The sequence below is a fragment of the Brachyistius frenatus genome, unplaced genomic scaffold, assembly GCF_029030835.1.
Source record: "Brachyistius frenatus isolate BFR_SWC_R1_liver_20210118 unplaced genomic scaffold, ASM2903083v1 Contig_104, whole genome shotgun sequence".
Lineage (NCBI taxonomy): Eukaryota > Metazoa > Chordata > Actinopteri > Embiotocidae > Brachyistius > Brachyistius frenatus.
In genome coordinates, this window is record NW_027210703.1 from 2,337 (window position 1) to 22,728 (window position 20,392).

A 20,392-nucleotide genomic window follows, 5' to 3' on the forward strand; every position below is an offset into this window, starting at 1 on the left:
GTAAAATTCACAATCATCATGGTGATAAAAAAAAAAAAAAAAAAAATAGGCCGTGGAAAGCCTCAATGAAACTTTTAGCATATTGCAGTTCGTGTGGAAATGAGACGAGTTAATTAACAGCCGAGACCTGAACCTGAAAACGTACACGTACATAACGGCGGAACGTACAACAGCCGTCTATCAAACACGGGCAGAATGCAGCACAAGGGTTCGAGGCCGGTGAACCTCACGTGTGTGTGTGTGTGTGTGTGTGCGCGTGGCTTGGTTTTAAAAGTCGAACCGAGCGGGGCGTCCCCCTCCGCGTGGGTGCGCAGCGTGCCGTGTGCCATTTAACGGTCACAAATTCTCCGTTTTGGGAAAGCGGGGTTTCGCACGATCCTGTCAAATGCTGAACGTTTGTGACAGAAGCTTAAAAAAAAATACCACGAACAAGTGTTTATAACCTTTTTTCTTTCTCTCTCTCTCTCTCTCTCTCCTTTCACCAACACATGTTCAACCTTAACGGTGCTTTTTTTTTATTTCTCAGACGCGAGAGTCCAAAGGCGTCCTTCATCGAGGGAGAAGAAACTTTATCTACACCGACTATGACATTCAAAGTCTCTCTTCGACCACGGAGGTTAGAAATGGGAGCGCGGCGGTCGGCGGCGAAGCTTATAAACAGCTCGCGGACAGTTTATCAAAGTTCGGTTCAGAAAACGAAGGAGTCTCACGGATTTCTCCTTTTTTTTGGGGGTGTTTTTTTTTGTTGTTTCCTCAGACTCCTTTGACCAGCGCCGCCGTCTGGCCGGCGTCCGCCTTCTGGGAACAGCTGTCCGTGTTTTTGTTGACGGCTCGCGGGCGTCGCAGGTTCAGGAAGCTGAAGCGCGTCTCCAGGCTGAAGATCTTCTTGGCGCCGGAAGTCGAGCTGCTGCTGCTGTTGTTGTTGCTGCTGCCGCCGCCGCCGGCCGCAGCGTTGTCCAGTTCCCCCTCTGCACCTTCGGCCCGGTCACCTGCAGCACGGGAGGAGGTCAGTGAAACGTGTATGTTGTTGTTGTTGTTTGGTTTTTTTCAAACACGAGACTGTTGTTGGGCATTAATAACGGGAAGGCAAATGAGGATTTTTTTTTTTTTTTTTTTGGAGAAGTGCCGAGTCAAAAGGCAACTGGACAGATGAGAGGTCAAACGTTGTGAGGAAACTACGGGACGTCCAGCGGGCTTTCAACCGATTGTAGAATTTTCAAAAGACGTGAATTGGCCGACGAAAGGCGGAGAAATACTCTTGACTGTCTTTTGGAGAAAAGCCAAAAAGGCACTCTTAATTCACTTCAAGCAGACAAACAGAACTGTTACTAAAACAAAAACAAACAAAAAAAAATGTATCTGCGGGAATAAACGTGTGGAGAAACGGCTGGAGATTAATCTGTGAAAACATTCGTCAGCGTTTTCTGGAACATCAAATGTAACGAAGAGCAAATCAAGCAAACGTGGCTGCGGACGGAATCTCTTACACATTTAAAACACTATTTAAATAAAGATGTGCGACCGGGGACGCTTTTTAATACTCGTTCGAAATAAGGAGGGTTGAAAACATTAATAGCGGCTGAATCGGGCGGGGGGGGGGGGGGAGGGGGGGAGAGGGGGAGGGAAGACATCAAACCCGCAAAACAATACTCCAGGTAGAAACCGAGCTTAAAGCTCTTAAGAGTTCTTCATTAAAACTGACTGAAGTGCAGCGAACTGTTTCCTCTCTCCGGGAGGATCTGCAGACCAGCTGTTGTTGTTGTTGTTGTTGTTTTTGTTGTTTTTTCTTTTCTGTGCGGGTGAGGCGCTCGGCTCGCTGTCACTTTGACTAATGGCCCCCTGCGGTGGAGCAGGTGGGCGGCGGTCAGGTAGCGCCGGATCGTACGTCTTACCCAGAATAGATTCTCACACCGTCATCCGTCTCACTTCCAATGTTGCTTTTTTGTTGTTGTTTTTTTTTTTTTGTTTCCCTCTCGCCTTGCGTAAACAAATGGACTCATTTACAGACGTTCGAACTTGTTTTTTTTTTGTTTTGTTTTTTTTGGGGGGGGGGGAGGTGGGTGAGTTTTTCCCTTATCTGAATCAAGGGGTCCAAAGACGGACGACGTCATCTGTTTGACTGATTTGAATGCATCTCGAGGCAAAAGGAAATAAAGACTTTTCTAGCAGTTTTTTTTTTAATTTTTTTATTCTGCAATGCGGTCTACTTTATTAAACTGCATAAAAATGTTTTTTTTTTTTTTTTTTTTTTGCCATATAATTATCTGATGTCGGTATAAATGTGGGCTGAGCAAAAGGGTTTTAAATTGAGGGACTGCAAGCTGCAGAATTCACCTGAAATTAGCAGGAGTTGTATTATCCAACATTATCCAATCACAGATTTGGTGTCTTGCGCCTCTGCGGCCTTCAGCAAGTTCAATTTCATTTTGTAATGTCTTAAAAAGGTCTTGAAAAGTCTTGAGTATGATTGAAAAACCAGTAGATATAACAAAATCACAATCATGAATCACTATTCAGCATTTTTTTTTCAGTACCTTTAAGCAGTAATTAAGATATATATTCTTAATTGAATTGATCCTGGAGTCAAATAAGCAACATTTTAGCAGTATTAAGTACAGTCTGGTGCAGTTGAGCTTTTAGTGCCATTATTATGAATGTTAGGTATGTTGGGTGCTGTTTTTTGTTTTGTTTTGTTTTTTTAATAATACCTCCTAACTGTCCCGACTATTTTTATTACGCCGAGACACGTGCGCGGAAGTTGTGACGTGCGTTGAAGTGTCGCCCACCTCTCTCCAGGTCGCACTCGGGCGACGACGCTCCGCTGCACTCGCTGCGAGGCCCGAGCACCGGCGAGATGAGGCCGAAGTCGGACAGCGACACGGTGCTGGGCAGGTCCAGGCTGCAGGGCCTGGACAGAGGAGCCGGGGAGGACGGGGAGGAGGACGAGGACGAGGACGAGGAGGAGGGAGTGGGCGACGGCGAGGCGGAGGACGAGGACATGCAGGAGGAAGAGGAGCTGGCGAAGGGGCAGGGCGACGGGAGCTCCTGGGGGCTGCTGGGAGACGAACCCAAGCTGCAGGTGGAGCGCGTCTCCGAGTCTTCCTCCGACATGACGCTGCTGCCGCCGCCGCCGCACGGCTCGTCGTCGAAGCACACCGACGCCACTGCGGGAGGGAGGAGGAGGGGGGGGATACGTGGCGGGAGGACATCGAATCAGAGAGATGAAGGGTGGACGTGGAAGGGAGAGGAACGAGGGGAGAGGGTGATGGGAGATGGAGGGAAAGATGCAGAGAGGAGAGAGAGAGAGAGAGAGAGAGAAAGTGTGAGCCAGCAGATATAAATAGAACGGCGAGGACACTAAGCTGTCACATCACATGCGGAGAACGCTTTTCCCCGACACAGATCGAAGCACACGAACACGCCACCAGCGCCGGCTGTTAGTTTTGGCCTCACGTTCGCCTCATAACTCGCAAGTCACCCCGTCCGCTCGGGCTGGGCCGCTGTTGCCGTGGCAACGCCGCCCGAGTCATTCTTTCGGCAAAGCTAACGGGATGCAAAAGGCAGCTCCGTTGCGAGTGGGGTTATTTCTGCCAGCTGCAGATTCGTTCAGAGACCTCCACTCATTTGAAATGGACTAAAAATATATATATATTTTTTTTAAAGGCAGCGAGGTGGGAGGAGCTATCTCGGCCATCTCTGGTTGTGGAGGTAAAAAAAAAATGCCATTCACTTGGCACGAGTTTCTCGTAGACGTGACTCGGTGGGAGACTCTCTATGACAGGGGTGTCAAACATACGGCCAGCGGGCCGGATCCGGCCCGCCGGATGACTTTGCTAAGTGTGAAAATTACAGAAAGACATCAATTGCATATCTATGAGAATATGGAGGTTTATGAGTACAAACGTTTCGTACATTTTTTTTTTTTTTAATCGATCCAGCAATTGCTTCAAAAACGGCGTAAATGCGACGTCTGCTCCGGAGGCAGCAGCTCGCTGAGAGCCCGGGCAGATTAAACAGCGGGCCGATGTCTGAGTTTTTGCTCTTTATGTTTCTAGTTTATTGTAGAAAGACCTTAAAACAGGGTTTATCATCCAAAAAACCTTCACCAATGATTTAAACAGAGAGAAATATTGTCGTTATGTCTGCGTTATTTATGCTATGATTTTACTGGTCTGGCCCACTTGAGATCAAAGTGGGCAGTATGTGGCCCCCTTAACTAAAGTGAGTTTGACACCCCCCTCCCCTCTGCTCTATGAGCTCGAATGGACACAAAACTGTAACCTTCCTGGTTCAATCATCAGTGCAAAAGACCGACAGCATCAACAACAGCCTGCCTGAACAAAAGAAGTTCAGTAATACGCCTGTAAAAGCATCTGGACCAAAAAGCTCCCACGGTGCATTTCTTCCAAGCATAAAATTCCGTGCCGCAAACAACAGCAGAAAAAGCTAAAAGGCCGTGCCGACGAAACGACTTTTGCAGCTTCGAATTTGAAAACCTGAGCCAATCGTCAGCGCCTTTTCGATCCCGCACGACGACGCCGGCTGAGGCTCGCGGGTACTGTAGCAGCCGATAAATGGCCGAGAAAGCTCGAGGGATCCTCACGAGTTCATATCAGGAACCCAACGGACTGTTAAATTATCCGGTAGAGTCCAACGCTTCTGTGTTCAGTAACATTTACAATACAAATGTTTTTTAATAAAAAAAAAAAAAAACAGTTAAAATAAGAGACTTCTTTAGCGGCGATGAGTTTCTCAACTGCGGCAGTAATCACGTTAAAAAAAAAACATTTTCTTTTTTTGAATCAATGACGTAATTGTTGCAGCTCTAAAAATGGATCCCGCCTCCGTGTGGAAACCGTTCAGTCATAAAGCGACATGTGACGTAATAACGGAGCTGAAGATACAGGCTGGTTTGTCTTTTGTGTGCATTCACTCAATGTGGGGCGTTTCTAGAAATGCGTAACGGACTCAAATTTCCAAATATTTCTCCGACGTCCTTATTAAGCTTAAAACGGACATTCCGGGAATCACATCTGAGGATTCGGCGAAGGAGACAAGAAGCTCCCCGTCCGACGCCGACGTAAACGTCGCCCCTGGAGAGAACCCCCGCGAGTGATAGTCGCCGCTTGACCAGAGCCGGACGGCTTATCTCCTCGTTGTCGCGTCACGGCAACGACAACCAATCAACTTCTGCCGCGTGGGCCGTTTTGAAAGTTACTTTACTGCCCCCTGTCCGACACTAAACGGCAGCAGAACTGCAAGAAAATCTCATTAAAAGGTCCCGCTGACATTTAAAGAGTTACCAGGTTCACAGCGAAGCAGCAAGACGGGGAGCGGTGTAACATTTTTCCTAATTAGCTTTTTTTTTTTTTTTTTTTTTTATCTCATCGGGAGAATCCTCCGAGTCCCAGAGGGCAGAGAGCAGTCACACATTTCAACACTCGCCATGACTAGAGAGCATGTGGCAAAAAAAAGATATAAAGAAAATATATATATATCTATATAATATAAGTTACTATATATATTATATATATTATATAATTATAAATTAATAATTATATATATTATATTGTATACAATATGGATATATATATATTATATATATTGTTATAATTATATATTATATATAATAATAATATATATATAATATATAATATAAGTTACAATATATATTGTCTTAAAGAAAACCATCTTTGTCTGACTGCTGAGGTGAAGCGAGAGCGTCACGTTACTCACTGGATATTCCGTCCGACTCCATCTTGAAGCTGGAGATGTCGTCCCCGGAGACGCCGTCGCCCTCGGCGCCGACGCCGCGCCCCCGCGGGCCCATGGCGGAGCTCCGCCGCCGCTCGTGGATCTCGTCGGAGATCGTCTCCAGGTTCCGGAGGGCCGTCTTGTACTCGCCTTTGGCCTGGGAGAGCTTGGTCTGCCGCTCGTCCACGTTCTTCTTCAGGTTCTGGAAGGAAGGAAGGGAGGAAGGGAGGGAGGGAGGAAGGAAGGAAGGAAGGAAGGCGATGAGGCGGAGAGGAGGGTCATCACGGGTGGGGCGAGGATCTGTCATCTGGCATTAATATGTAGTGGCTGTTAAAAGTAAATCCTCCTGCCTCAGTTCTCCTTTTCAGAGCTTCACTAACTGCCCTGAAACACGTGTCGGTCCTTCATTTAGGACAACAGTTCCAACAACAACAACAGTTCCCATGGAGACCTTAAGCAAAATAAAGCATCAAAACGTCCACAGAAAGACAAAAAAAAAAAAAAAACTGGTTAAATGTTAGTCAGAATCGAAAATTTACTCCGATTCTAGAAATTGGCCGAATATATTTGAAATATTCATCGGAGTTAAAGCCTTCATTTGAAATAATTAACCTTCCAATCTACAGATATGTTTTCACTTTAGAAAACGCAAGACAGTTTCGACAAAACTTGGTGAAGAATTTGTAGCCCGCTCTGCTCTTTCTCTGTGTTGAATGATGCCGTGAAAAGAAGCTCATGTTAATTAGATCACTTCTAAGTGTTTCCTGCACAAAGCACAGACAGTCACGGCGCTCTTTGTTCCTAACGTTGTTAAAAGCCGCAATTTGTACGCGAGACGGAGAAATTCGGTCCGATTACAGCCTAAAAAAAAAAAAAAAAAAAAAAAAAAAAATCACTGCAGCTTCTGTTCGAGTTGTTTAACCCTCGATCAAGATCTAACAGAGATACAGAAACAGGAGCAGCAGCAGCCTCATAACCTTTAGAGGTGAGCGGTGGGACGGAGAGTGAAGTAAATTAGAGCCGAACGCTCGTCACGTACCTCCAGCTGCAGATAGTACTTGGCCTTCATCTCGAAGTAGGGCCTGAGGAGGAGGAGGAGGAGGAAGAGGAGGGGTCAGGAGAAAGAAAGAGAGAGAGAGAGAGAGAGAGAGAGAGAGAGAGAGAGAGAGGGAGATTAGATCAGAGGGGGGAAAAAAATACAGACTTAACCCAGAAAAAGAGCGGTACCCACATCATCACCATGGCAACCCGGCAGAGGAGAGGGAGATAAAGGGGTTGTGTGATGTTGGATGAGTGAACGATGCAGAACGGATTAACACCCTGCTGAGGCAACACGCAGCAAGGCTGCGGCTGATAATGCAGTTTGACTGGATGCAGAAAAAGAAAGAAAGAATAAAGCTTTAATTACAAGAGCTGGAATTTAACTGATCCAGCACTCGACTTTTGCTTTTTGATTCTCTCGCTTAAGGCTGTTAAGTTACAAGCAAGAAATTCATGTTCTACACTCTTGTTTCCTTTCTTTTTTCTTTTTTTTAAAAGATGCCCCTTGTCACAAACTACAGAAGTGACAACAGAACAAATATGGAGCTTCACTTTTAAACAGGCAGACGGAAGTGTTGCCATGTTTTACCGTTCTCATTTGTTTGACATTAAAAACGTGGCAGTTTTGATCCCAAATTGGCTACAAGTCGTTAATGATTTGCCCAATCATCATAAATCTTGGTAGATATGTTCAGACCGCGTGTGCGAAGAGGCCGACGGAAAGTGTTTTTGGCTTGACCGTTAGGGGGCGCCAGAAATGAAAGACGCCACCGTTACTGTTTTCAGTGCTGCACCAACTGCAGAAGTGACAGCAGAACCCTGAGAAATCCTGAGGTGTCAGAAGCGGCAGCCGCATCTTTTATCATGTGATATTGTAACGTCTCGTGACTTCTGCCACCTGTGGACTTCCCCTTTCAACACCTGACCGTTTACAACAAACAGACCGCTTCGATGTGGGTTCGCTGCTTTCGTGAGGACTTTTCAGCTGAACAGAGAAGTGTGAACCGCGGCTTGCGTCGAAAACTGAAACAACAGAAAGGGACGTCAGACCGCAGCTGCTTCGAAACCGCTGGATCTGCTTTTAATAAAGCAGAAAGCCATCATCATCTGTGATTAGACCAGATCCCGGATCTCGAGCGTTACACATTAATTCCTCGTGTGTCCGTAAGTGAGTGATGTTGTGATGTTGGCGGGGCTGATAAAAGCAAGAGGTAAAGGCCTGACTTCTTTGTTTGCAGCGAAACCGCCCACAAGCAGTCAGTCGTGCAGCGACAGTCTGCTTCTCTGCAGCTCGGCACCCCGCCGTGTCCACATGTCGGGTCCAGCAGAGACAGCGAAGTCCTAATGTGAATCCAGTACTCTCTGAAACTGCTGCCGTTTGACTGCAGTGCAACTGAATTCGGTCGCGTGCCAAGCAAGTGCGAGTCGTCAAATAAAGTACTTCGATGTCTAATAACACAAAAGTATTTTTTTTAAAGTTTTGCCTTCGGCTGTCCTCCAAAATGTGACAAAAATCTGTTTCCTCAAATTGAATCTGAGAGAAACAACGGATTACATTCCTTATTAGAGTGTATTCATCTATTTAATTTATTTTTATGAATTAGTAATGTAACTTTGATTCGGAAATTGGAGGAGTTGTGTTGGAAACACGACAATGTTTTTAGGCATAAAGAAAAGGTCACTAGATTTTGAGGAAAAAAAAAAGACTAAGTTGTATTCTTTTGTGCGAAAGACACAAATTACAATATTTTGACTTCCCGTTGTGTGGTTTCAGACCACAACCGCCTCGCTGCACTTTTCCGCTGTACTTTCCCCTTCGAAGCAGGTGGGAGAAATGCAAAATAATAAACTTTTATTCGCTCTAAAAAAAAAAAAACATACGTCAGTTTGGGTGATGTGAAATATGTCTGCCACAACATTACAGCCAGTTGCTCTTACTTGGACTTGTTGATGGTGCGTTTGAGTTTCTTCTCCAGCTGCTTCATGCGGCCGATCGCCGCCGTGTACTTGGCCGCCGTCTCCTTGTGCAGCAGCTCGCTTCTCGTCTTCGTGTGCTCCGCCTCCATCACCTGCGAACGGCCAATCAGAACTCACCGTCAGCCCCGCAACTCAAGCCGGTGATCAAACTCGGCCTTGAGCTGTTCTGTCGTCGCATTTGACCTCACCCGCTGGGTGGCGTGGTTCAGCATCTCCTGCCAGGCGGAGTCAAACTGCCGGTTGTCCTCCTCCAGGAGCCGCTGCTCGGCCAGCGAGATGGTTTCCTTCGCCGCCCGCAGAACCTCAGTGGCTCTCTGGAAGTCCTGGGTTGCCTTCTGGGCCTCCAGCTGGGCCTGAAGGGGGGGACGGGCAGAGGGAGACGGTCGATATTTTTTGGTATGAGGCCTCACAGATCAGAGGGTCCAGCTGTTTTTAGGGTCTCATACCTGCATCTTTTCATGTTTCAGTTTTGTTTTGTTTAGTTTAGTTTAATTTAATATTATTCTATTTGTATTTGTATATAATGTGCATTTTTTTTTTTAAATATTTAATATTTTTTTACTACCTTAATTTTGTATTGTCATTTTTATTGCCTTTATCATCCATCCATCTTCAGTTTTGACCTGTAGTTTAATTTAATATTATTCTATTTGTATTTGTATATAATGTGCATTTTTTTTTAAAATATTTAATATTTTTTTACTACCTTAATTTTGTATTGTCATTTTTATTGCCTTTATCATCCATCCATCTTCAGTTTTGACCTGTAGTTTAATTTAATATTATTCTATTTGTATTTGTATATAATGTGCATTTTTTTTTTTATATTTAATATTTTTTTACTACCTTAATTTTGTATTGTCATTTTTATTGCCTTTATCATCCATCCATCTTCAGTTTTCCTGATGAACTTTTTTTTTGCTGTGAATCTTTTTTGGCGCACCTAAAAAAACTAAACTTGTATCTTTTTTTTACTGCAACATTTGTACATTTACATACTGTGATCAGTGAGGGGCCGAAGCAGGTCAGTCAATCAATCAGGGAACACTTGAGAAATCATTTTCCGCAAATCTGTCAGTAACTAATTCAAAACGGAAAAAAAAAAAAAAGAAGCAGTTGTGAAAGCCGCTTAATCTTCACACCAGAGTTGCATATTTTATACACAAACCCACTGTGGGACTTCACACAGCGAGTACTTGTCGTCTGCAAAAACGTGTTTCTTCTGTTTTAAACTGCCGTCTCTCTCCAAGCCCATCAGGTTGTTTTTTTTATTTATTTTTTTTAAGTTTTCCGGTTGTCCGTACATATAGACAAAGATACTCTGATGCAGATATAAAAATAACCATCTGATGTTCGCGAAGTGTCAAAAATAGAACCGTACAGCATTAAACCTCAACAGAAAAGCTCTTTGTTAACGTGTTTAAGTTTGGAGTTACATAAGAAGTTGCTGATGTCACTTGTCTGATTCGCGTGAAGCCGTTGACCTGAGGCTTTCCGCGCCGCAGCTACAAATACAGGTTCACGGTGTGAACGAAGGTGTTACGTGTGCTCCCCGTGGGTGAATAGACAGGAGAGGTTTGACACGGACAACGCTGGAGAAACAGATCAACAATCACAGATGAACAAATCCCTTTCTGGTATCTGTAAGGAAACACTTCAACAACAGAAGCTCTAAAAGACGACTGCAACTTGGATCAGGGTGCTCACGGGTCGCCGCACAAAATGTCCCTCAGTAAATGTCAGTTTAGAACATCTTGTCAGTGGGAGTGAAAGATATTTGACATTTTTTAAAGGTTAATGAGTTGACATTCAAATTTCTTTGGCCCAAAACCAAAAGATTTGTAATTTACTGAAATTTGAAGACTATAAAAACATGAAAATATCCTAAAAAAAAATGACAAGGTGGAAACAGGAAATAGTTTGTTTAATTTAAAAAAAAAAAAAAATTAAAAAAAAATGGCATCAGGATTATTTGTTACCGTTTGGCACGATATTAGAGGAATATATAACAAATACAATGAAATCAGCACATATATACGAATATATACCGTCTAACCCTGTCAAGTGTTCTTCTTGTGTTAATGTAAAGTGAACGTTTCTGCGATTTTAATCTGAACATGAAACTGTGACAGTCCCGTTTCAGGGCCCTCGCTCCTTCGGCGTCCACATTTCAAGGCCGACGCGATAAACGCCACTGACTTTTGAAGGACGCGCCCGTGGGTCCATGTTCAACCAGCCAGCTGTTAGGCCGGACAAGTTTCGAGGAAAACTCCGAGTCGATTCGTATTGTGATTGAACGGCCGGCGTTTGAGGCTAATTTGTCCTGAATGGTATAATTAAAGCGGCGTGAACATAAAGATACCAAAATACGACTTAGTCGAAGATAAAAAAAAAATTTAAAAACCCAGCTGTCTGGGCGTCGGACCGTGGTTAGACAGTTTGGTATAAACATTACCATCAGGAGTGTTTATAGGGACAAAGACTCGCCAATTTGTTGCTCTATTTCGAAAGGTCAGAAAGACACGCGGCTGGATCGCTCTCTGAAAATCTCTACAAACTTGACGGCAAACGGCTGAAATTCACCAGAACGCCGACATTACTTCCTTTGAGGCCGAGGTGTGCTAACGACATCGAATAACTATCGAGGTCCCGATAAATGTACACTACTGTAACCGTCTCATCTTCAGTTGCGCTCAGCTCGGCGAGAAGTGCTGCGCGGAGTGACACGTCTCTCGGGCTTTGCGGAATATTAAACCACGGGGTGGGTTCTCACTGACCCACTTGGCGTCAACCGAGCTACTGCGCAAACTTTGCTGCAAGTCCGCGTCGCCCCCGGCGACCGAGGGTCGACGCAGCGGCCACTACAAATGCAGCTATTCAAGTTACGTGCAAAAGAACTTGGGATTAATGTGAACTACGTCAAACGCCGGTCAGTCAGTCTGCACGCCATTCAAATTCTACCAAATTCATTTGTCGTGAATATTGTGATACCAGAATGAAAGTGTTTCCCGACTTTTAAGGCGTCGCAGTTTATTTCTACATTTGTTGGACAACTGTTGGTGCCGTTGGATGGAAATCTCTTAACTGACCTGATTTCAATGTCCCACTTTTATTTGAATTGGCGCGCACGCACACCGATTTATTTACATGATCTTGATGCGGTCACATGTAAACGCATTCAAAAATAGTAATAAAAAAAATACTTCTCGGAACGCGCCCGCTATCGGCGGGTTCGAGCCGTATCGTGCATCTGCCCTCCGTCGGCTCTCCCGGTCGACCTCGAGCCTGCAGACGCTGACGTCACCGCATGCTCGCTGGTAATTTCATTATCCGCGGTCAGCGACATGCCAGCGCAGCAAGATCCAAACAACCTCGGCCTTGTTGCCGTCATGTGGTCGAGCTCTGCGTTCCGCGGCGCAGACAAGCCAGTGTGCTATACCTACAGCAACGACTCTTAAGTTACCGTCTCGGGGTTCAAGATCGTTTGGACGCAAATCGATTCGTTTCCCGTCGTCTTAACAGGGGGGGTGGCGTTTTGGCCGACGTGGGTCCATCGACAATCAGTCTACTTGTCCTCTTGAAGTGTCCTTTTGTGTGTAAAAGGCTCCAACTGCATCTATGCAGCTTCAAGAACATGTTTGGGATTTTATTTATTTATTTTTTATTTTTTTTAATGGGTAGGCGAAGTGATAACTCTTTGGGCATCTTCAAGTCAAAATAAAGCTGAAGCGGAGTGAAAGTTAGACTGGTGAAAGTCGATCTACTTCAGTCCAACACTGAGACATGTCAGAAATTCATGTTCTCCAGAAGATGAATCTAAAATCAGCTTTTCAGCCAGCCACCCCCACTAGTTGAAAGGTTTTCTTGCCCTTAACAACACGATCGCCGCTCCCCTCCTCCCCTACTCGTCGGATTTGGCTAAATTAGCTCCCACCGCCATTTTCCTTTTGTGAGGAAGCGAGACAAAGAAAAGATGCTGCGGGGAGAGAGGGGAGTGGTTAGCAGAGAGGGAGGGAAAATTAAAGATCCACAAAGTGAGGAAACAGAAATAACTAAAAGCAAAAACACCCTGAATAAATGCGCAAGTCCTCACCACGGAAAAGTTACAGTCAACTTCAAGGTCAAAGGTTGTGTGCACACCTGAACCTCCTAGTTACCAAAACCATGAACATTAAAAGTGCTGCTGTGCCTCGTAGAACTGTTCAGCAGATATTAAGCCGCTGTACCAACGTGAAGCCGAAGTATTGCAGAAATGCAAAAGACGTCACCTTCTAATGTCTTTTACCACAGTGCTGCGATCCAATCAGCATCCTATGAGGAACTACTGGCACTTACGGACATGGTTTGGGGTGGCGAGAAGCGGACAATAGCAGCTCCTTTGGTATTTGTGTTTTTTGTTTTTTTGTTTTTCACGAGCAAATTTGATTTACAAAGACGACAAGAATCGTTTACCGACATGCTCACCAACTATCCTCGGACTATCAGCTCTCTCCAACTACATCATATGGTTCGTTGATCTAATTGTTTGAAGTTGATAGATGATGATAAGGCAGATGGCTCATCCAATCAACTGCCAACTATTTGTTTTTATAAGCGTCTGGCTTTTCCAATCAGTTTCCAAGGAAGCCTTCTCACGTGGTGCTGAGTCACCAACCAACTGGCGAGTCGGGTGACCATGTTTCCACTGCTTTTGGATACTTTCAGGAATAGATAAATAGCACGCTAGGTAAACAACAATATTTTTGCCACCAGTCAACATTTCTTCTACCTTGTCATTCGTAAAAGGAGAACATATAAAATGCTCTCTTACAGTCTCTGTGATCGAAAATCACACACAAAATATAATTCTTGTGTTATTATGTCAAACCAAAAAAGGGGAATATATTCCAAAAGAAAAGATTGTATCTCGCCAAATTATATTATTAAAGTAAAAGGAACTGACAAAGAAAAATGCTCTACGAGCCGCAGCTCTGCACTAAAACCTAACGGCGCCAAATGAAGCTTTTGAAGCTGATAACCAATCAGAGCGTCTGCATGGTGGCGAGTTGAAAAGGCCCACCCCCCGCGCTGCTGTCTGAAGCACTATGTATCCAACAGGAGCGTTGAGCTACATCTCATTTGAAAGTGATCCAAACGGTGAGAGACAGCCCAAAGGTATGCGGACAGGACAAGCGCGTGATCCCTTTAATCTCAGCGTGACTTCATCGCTCACGTCGGGCGTTGCCATTACTTCCTGTCGGGCTGAATTTAGTCTGGAACGGTGTCGGCACCGCAGAAGATCAGTTCTCCTTTTAACGGGGTGTCAGTGCGAGTGTACTGCATTACCCCCCCCCGTGGATCCCCCCCCCCCCCCAAAAAAAATCTTTCATTTCTCCATTTTTGCTCTTTTGGTTTTACGTCTCTTGCTCGATTTCTTTTTCAGCTTCCATCTCCATCCTCTTTCCTTCGTCAAACTCTGTTTTACGTCACCCTTCTCTTTTCATCACTGTCCCGGCGTTTATTTCTTGTCCCTTCTCCTCTTCCCCCCTCCCCTCCACCACCACCCCGCCCTCCCCTCCCCCGTCTCTCCCGCTCTTTCTCCTCCTCCGCTATCTTTATCTATCTTCATCCTTAGTGTCTCCTTCCATTCATCTTCATCGCAGCCTCTTCTCCTTTCCCCCCGTCCTTGCATCTCCGTCCTCTCCCAATCTGTCACTTTCTATATCCCACTAAATCCGTCTTGCCCGCAACGTTTCTGACTTTCTCTGAGCCTCTTTTGGAATCTTTTCCCCTCCATTTCACGCTTAATCCTTCCCTCTCCGTTTCCCTCCACATCCCGGCATTATCGCCACTCATCTCTGCTCTCCCTCTTTCATCCCCTCATTTGCTCTTCCACTTCGTATTTGAATCACTCTGCACGCAGCCCCCTATGAAACGCTGAGCGAGGCGAGCCTGCAGAGGGGGACCCCATGTGTAAGTAATGTAGAACTTCTGAAAGCGATTCCCGCTTCGTCTGAGAACAGGCAATTCGGCTCTACAGGCGCTTCAATTATTCAGGAGACGTTTAAACTGAGAAAACGTGCTTTGTTAACTTGTTAGAAGGGAAAATAAAGGAAAAATACGGATACAGGCAGGGAGCAGTAGCACAAGGCACGATGCTGATCTCACAAAGTCAAACAAAACATTTCCACAACGGTTTCAACGCTACGTTCTGTTTTACAAACAATGAATTGTCTGTTTAGCGGAAAGAAAATGAAAACAGTTTAAAAAAACAAACAACAGGAAACACGGAGTGAGCCCATTTTGAGCCAAAGACTCCTCTAATGTCAGACATAATGTTTTCGCCCGCCCCATGGGTGGCAAGAGAAAAAAGAAAGAGCCTCATGTAATGCTAACAATCGGGTCGGCTGTCTTCCTTGGTCTACTCAGTATTTATGCGTGGCATTTAAGCCACTGAACGTTGTCCTATTATACTTATGCAATTTAGGACATCAGAAAACAGCCCGAGGAACTTAAAAAAAAAAAAATTTAAAGGGTTGAATGAATGAAATTTTTGCACAATACAGCTATCTCGCTAAAAACCCACATTTCCCCCCTCAAAGGGAAATGTAGTACAGACTGACATGAAGCTGGTTGAACAAGTACATGTTCAATATTGCATATGAATCATCTGAGACTTCAACCAAACTACACTTGACTGCCTTCAAAAACTCTTTTATCTGTCGAACCCCCGGCGGGAGAAGACCGTAAAAGAAGACGGAATGGGAGGACAGACACAAAGGACAAGTGTCATCATCAGTTAGAGCTGTCGCGGGAGGACGTTCTGGAGCCTTTAGATCATAAAAGACTTTCTGTGGACCTTCACGTTGTCCCCCGATAAGATAATAACAAGACACGAGCAGACTTCAAAGCCTGTTCCTATGAAACATATTTGCTCCTGTTAAATGCGCCGCAGCGTTCATCTGGGGAAGGGAGGCTTGAAACCACCGCCCCTACCACCACCACCACCACCATCATCATCACCACCACCTCTCCCCCTCCCCCCTCCCCCTCTTCACACGTTCATGATAAGCAAGTTAACTGCAGGGCGTCGAGGTATCAAGCACGACTAATGTCCGGAGACATCGCACAACTGCCCTCCAAAAAATAATCAAGTCGAGAGACGGCGGGGGGGGGGAGGGGAGGGGAGGAGGGCGGTGTAGGTTACGGTATCCGTTTTCAAAAATGACACGATTCGGGCCAATTTTCCAGAAAATTTGATTACTTTAATCTCTACTCCTCGATCAAGCCGCTGACAATTAATTTGATCTGAAAAGAAGGGGCAATCTGGGACAAAGACGTCCATAAAAGGGACGCTGGCCGGTGGCCACGGGAGCGCCGTTAATAGGAATTCCTTTCCGTGGCGGTACGCCCAAACGAACCCCCGGCCTTCAGCGAAACCTCAAAATGGAAACCGCGACCGACCTAAATGTGCGAGACAGCTTCGTGGGTTGAACGGGTCACGAATGTGTTCAGCAGCGGGGAGGAAGCCTCGGCCGCCGGCTGCGGGTCGCGTGTTCAAAGGGAGACGTTACAGCAAAGGCTCAAAATTCAAACAGCTTTATTCAGCCAGTTCTAAAAAAAAAATTTGATAGAACAACAAAGCTCTTGAATATCATTGAATACAAGAAATATTTGCAGCCAATAAACAGGGAATACGCTGTTGAATTCAACGACTCTCTTTTAGAGAGTTCAGCCGTCGTTGATAACTATTCATTACCGAAGTCCAAAGCACACGTCAGATCAAAGATATTGTATTTTGATTTTATATTTTATATATATATATATCTTTGACCAAATATACACCGAGCTGAATCATTTTCAGTTGGAAAAGCAATCTTCTACAACCTGTCGCGTGTTGTATGCTGATGATGGCCAGTTATTTTGGTCATGCTGATGTATCAGTTGGACACTAGATAGTGATTCATGTTATTTTATAGATGTGATATCTTTTTTTTTTTTAAGTCCTTGCCAGCTACAAAGGCCGTGTTTACTAATGGGAAGCCAGTGAGGGCTCATGTCGATTTTGGGGTGCCTGTGAGGAAAAGGGCCCCCCAAGGAAAAATAAAATATTGGCGCGCGCACACACACACACACAATTATCATACATCACTGTTGGCTCTAATTGAGTCATTGTCAAAAGTACAAAAGGAAACCCACCACCAACGACGTGTTTGTCAGAGCTTTTATGTAATTACGGACAGGCCCGTGTCATTACAACAACACACACACACACACACACACACACACACACACACACACACACACACACACACACACACACACACACACACACACACACACACACACACACACACACACACACACACACACACACACAGCATCCCAGGAGGTCGAAGCAAAACCAGATGGCTTTGACCTTGCAGCAGCTTCCTAAGCCTCCCTCCCGCGAATCCTTAAATCCCTCCATCTTTCAATCCATCCATCCATTTCACTTCATCCCTCCATCCATTTCACATCATCCATCCTCAGCATCCCTCGTGTACCAAAAACACTCCAGCGGGTAAGAGAGGGAGGAAGATAAACAGAGACAGACGGGGGAATAACCTGATAAGAAGTTAAAGGAGACTGAAAAGCATGATAGAATTTACAGGAGGAGTATTGTGTTATGTTTTGTTTCATATTAATAAGTAAAAACACCACTTTCCCACTTCCATGTGTTCGTCAAGAGACCTCCATGCAGCTATTTTTTTTTATTTTTTTATTAAAGGATGCCTGTCTACTTTGAATCCCTTTGGCTCACTGTTTTGCAGATGGCAGTTTTCCATCTGTTGAAAAAGCTTCAGTGCAACATTCTTATAATGCTGGTGGAGATGGATGAGTAGTTTTTAATAAACTACTTTTAAATCACAACTTCCCTGCTCAACACGGAGAATAAAGTTTAGCTCTTCCTTGTAGCCTTAACTCTCATATTAGACATCTAAATTCTTCAGGAGATTCCTAATTTTGCATATTTTGTGGAGAACAGCAAAATTGTCACTCTTGAACCACATCAAAATATATTTTTTGCTTTTAAGAGCAACTTCTTTAAACCAAAAATCTTGCTGGTGACAAAACAGAATCTTATTGTCTGACCGGTCATCGGCAAACCTGCAGACACTTTGTGGTTTCAATCAGATCCTGCAGTCGTTACATAAGGTGGGACTGACTCGTCCACGTTCAGAAACGTTAATGTTCACTGCTACTCTGCCCAATCTGTCCTTCGTACGAACCGAAGATCCAGCAAAAAAATACGTTGTTTTGCCTCCAGGATGTAATAACCACAATTTTGAAAAAGAGTCTAGCAATGAATAACAAAATAAGGCACCACTTCAAGTCTACAAATGTTTGTGGCTTTTTAAATATGCAGTGTTTAAAACCCCCTGAGGACTATTAGCAGGTAGAGGTGAGACACTTGCAAGTACGTACTGTCTTATTTTCCCTTTCCAGCAGAGTCCTGAGAGGTAAAGTGGAATAAGTAGTGAACCCAATGCATATTTCATGTTTAAAAAAAATAAATAAAAAAAAACACTTCTTCTGAAAGTTTAACTTGAGGTAGGGCAGCCTCGCTCTGTCCCGCTAGAGTCAGCACTTATAAAAAAATAAAAAAAAACTAAAAAAAAACGTGCCTCTTTAGAGTGATGTGCACTCGAGCAATCACTTGGCAAAGTTTTTCGCCTCGTCACGCCAACCGGGTCGCGCTTCTTCAACTGAAGTTCAGGTCGCCATAAAATATACTCGCTTAAAAGCTGTTTAAGTCGATGTCTGGAGACACTAATCGCACGATTCTCCAACGGGAAGGTGGCAAATTTGATTAATGCAACATTTCGTGTGTCTGCCCAACATGTCCTAGAGGATAAGAGTTCTGCCTCATTACAGAGGGCTGGACCACACAAGTACATATGATAATATTTACTATTGTATATGACAAAGAAAAGCAGCAAGTGTTCACATTTAAGAAGCCACAACAAGCACATTTAAAGCATTTGTGCCTGAAAGATGACTTGAAATAGGTGATAATTATTTATTGTCTGTTTGTGTACTGGTCTGTTCATAAACAAATTATTTCAGCTTCATGATCTAATAATAATGTTTTTTTTTTTTAATGTACTGACAATTCTTTTGTAATTAGATTATAATTCTGGATAAAAAAATATACACCTTAAACATTTGGAGATATTTTTTTCTAAGTTTCAGTTAAATTATATAATAACTTCTCAATATGATTGGGAACATGAAAAATGATATTTGTGTACTCTAGGTCAGTCAGTTCAACTTAACTTAATATTACAAATCAGAAAGGAAAAACTTCCCAAAAGGAAACAATTGTTGGGGAAGAAGGTACAAAACCTCAGGAGGAGGATTTGTAAACATCTTTAATTTAATTTTAACGTGGGTTTTTTTTTGGTTTTCAAAACCCCGGGGGACCGAAGCGGAGAAACACTTATTGTTGTCCTGCCAAATTACTCATGAATCATTAGCTGCCAGCAAGATGCCTGATATGCAAATGAAGATAATACAATACTCTCAGGAGTTATAGGTCTGTATTTTATCTTCTATCTCGACTCAAAGTCAAAACTACTCATTTGTCTCCATCCACCTCCCCCATCGTTCCCTCCGTGCCGCCTGCTTCTTATCTACAGCTGCAAATGATTTGTTTCTTATCAAACTGAGTGGGAAAGCAATGGAGGGAGCACGATGAGAAAGGGAAAGATTATCTCAACAGGCCTACTGTGATGATGGAGAACCGGCAAAGCTGAACGGAGATGAAGATATTGAACAAGCGACGAAAAACTGGAGAGAGAAGGAAGGAGTAACAGGGAAGGCGAGAAGGGAACAAGGAAAGGAAATCAACAGGAAGACAAAAGGACAACAAAAGAGGTGTGCCACGAGGTTGAATAAATAATGAAAAAGGTGAAAGGAAAGGAAAGGAAAGGAAAGGAATGGGCTGCCCATTCAATAATCAATAAGAAAGATGCAGTGAACAATAACAGGATTTATTTAAAACCCCGACTGAATCCTCAAAACTCTGCTGATGTCGACTGATCAGCTCTTAAAAGAAACACAAACATGACACTGCTGTGCTGTGAAGCAGATGTGATTGATGGAAGGCCACATGAAGGCAAAGTGACAAAGAGTCTCAGTGTTTCTTTATTTTGGGTTATTTTTAGTTGGTAAATCATTAAAGTAAATCACATCAAAGGGATTGTGCGTGAGCTTTGCCTGACTGTGCCAGAATCCAGTTACTTGACTCTCGAGCTGCAACCAGCTATATTCAAGACATTAGACACCCTCAGTGAGGCAAAAAGAATTCAGTCTCCCAAACAAGCAGCTGCTTTCACTGGACTTCAGCTCCTTCGATTTCGGTTCCAATAACCTTTTTCACCATCGGTTCAGAAAAATAACATGTATCCTAGAAGTACACCTTATACATGTCTACAGGTCCACAGGGAGTTGAAGGATTGCAGTCTTGTTAAAGGCCTGAATGCCTTATAAGGATCAGTGGTTCATTTTATGATTGCAAGGAACAAAAGGACAAGATGAAGAGATATTAAGTCCCTCCGAGGCACTTGGGGCCAATTTTTTTTTTTCATGCTGAGCA

At 44.0% G+C, this 20,392-nt stretch overlaps 1 protein-coding gene across 1 annotated transcript in view; it reads right to left on the reverse strand.

Moving 5' to 3' along the window:
* Nucleotides 1-713: 713 nt before the first annotated feature.
* The window catches only part of sh3bp5b (SH3-domain binding protein 5b (BTK-associated)), a 30,201-nt gene continuing 10,522 nt past the window's right edge, over nucleotides 714-20,392 (reverse strand). Inside the window, exons 4-9 of the mRNA XM_069711963.1 lie at nucleotides 8,961-9,125; nucleotides 8,734-8,864; nucleotides 6,794-6,836; nucleotides 5,737-5,956; nucleotides 2,787-3,164; nucleotides 714-989 (exon numbers count right to left, since the gene is read on the reverse strand). Of these exons, the coding sequence (XP_069568064.1) occupies nucleotides 754-989; nucleotides 2,787-3,164; nucleotides 5,737-5,956; nucleotides 6,794-6,836; nucleotides 8,734-8,864; nucleotides 8,961-9,125 (1,173 nt within the window). The 3' untranslated portion in view covers nucleotides 714-753. The remainder of the gene's footprint in view (nucleotides 990-2,786; nucleotides 3,165-5,736; nucleotides 5,957-6,793; nucleotides 6,837-8,733; nucleotides 8,865-8,960; nucleotides 9,126-20,392) is intronic.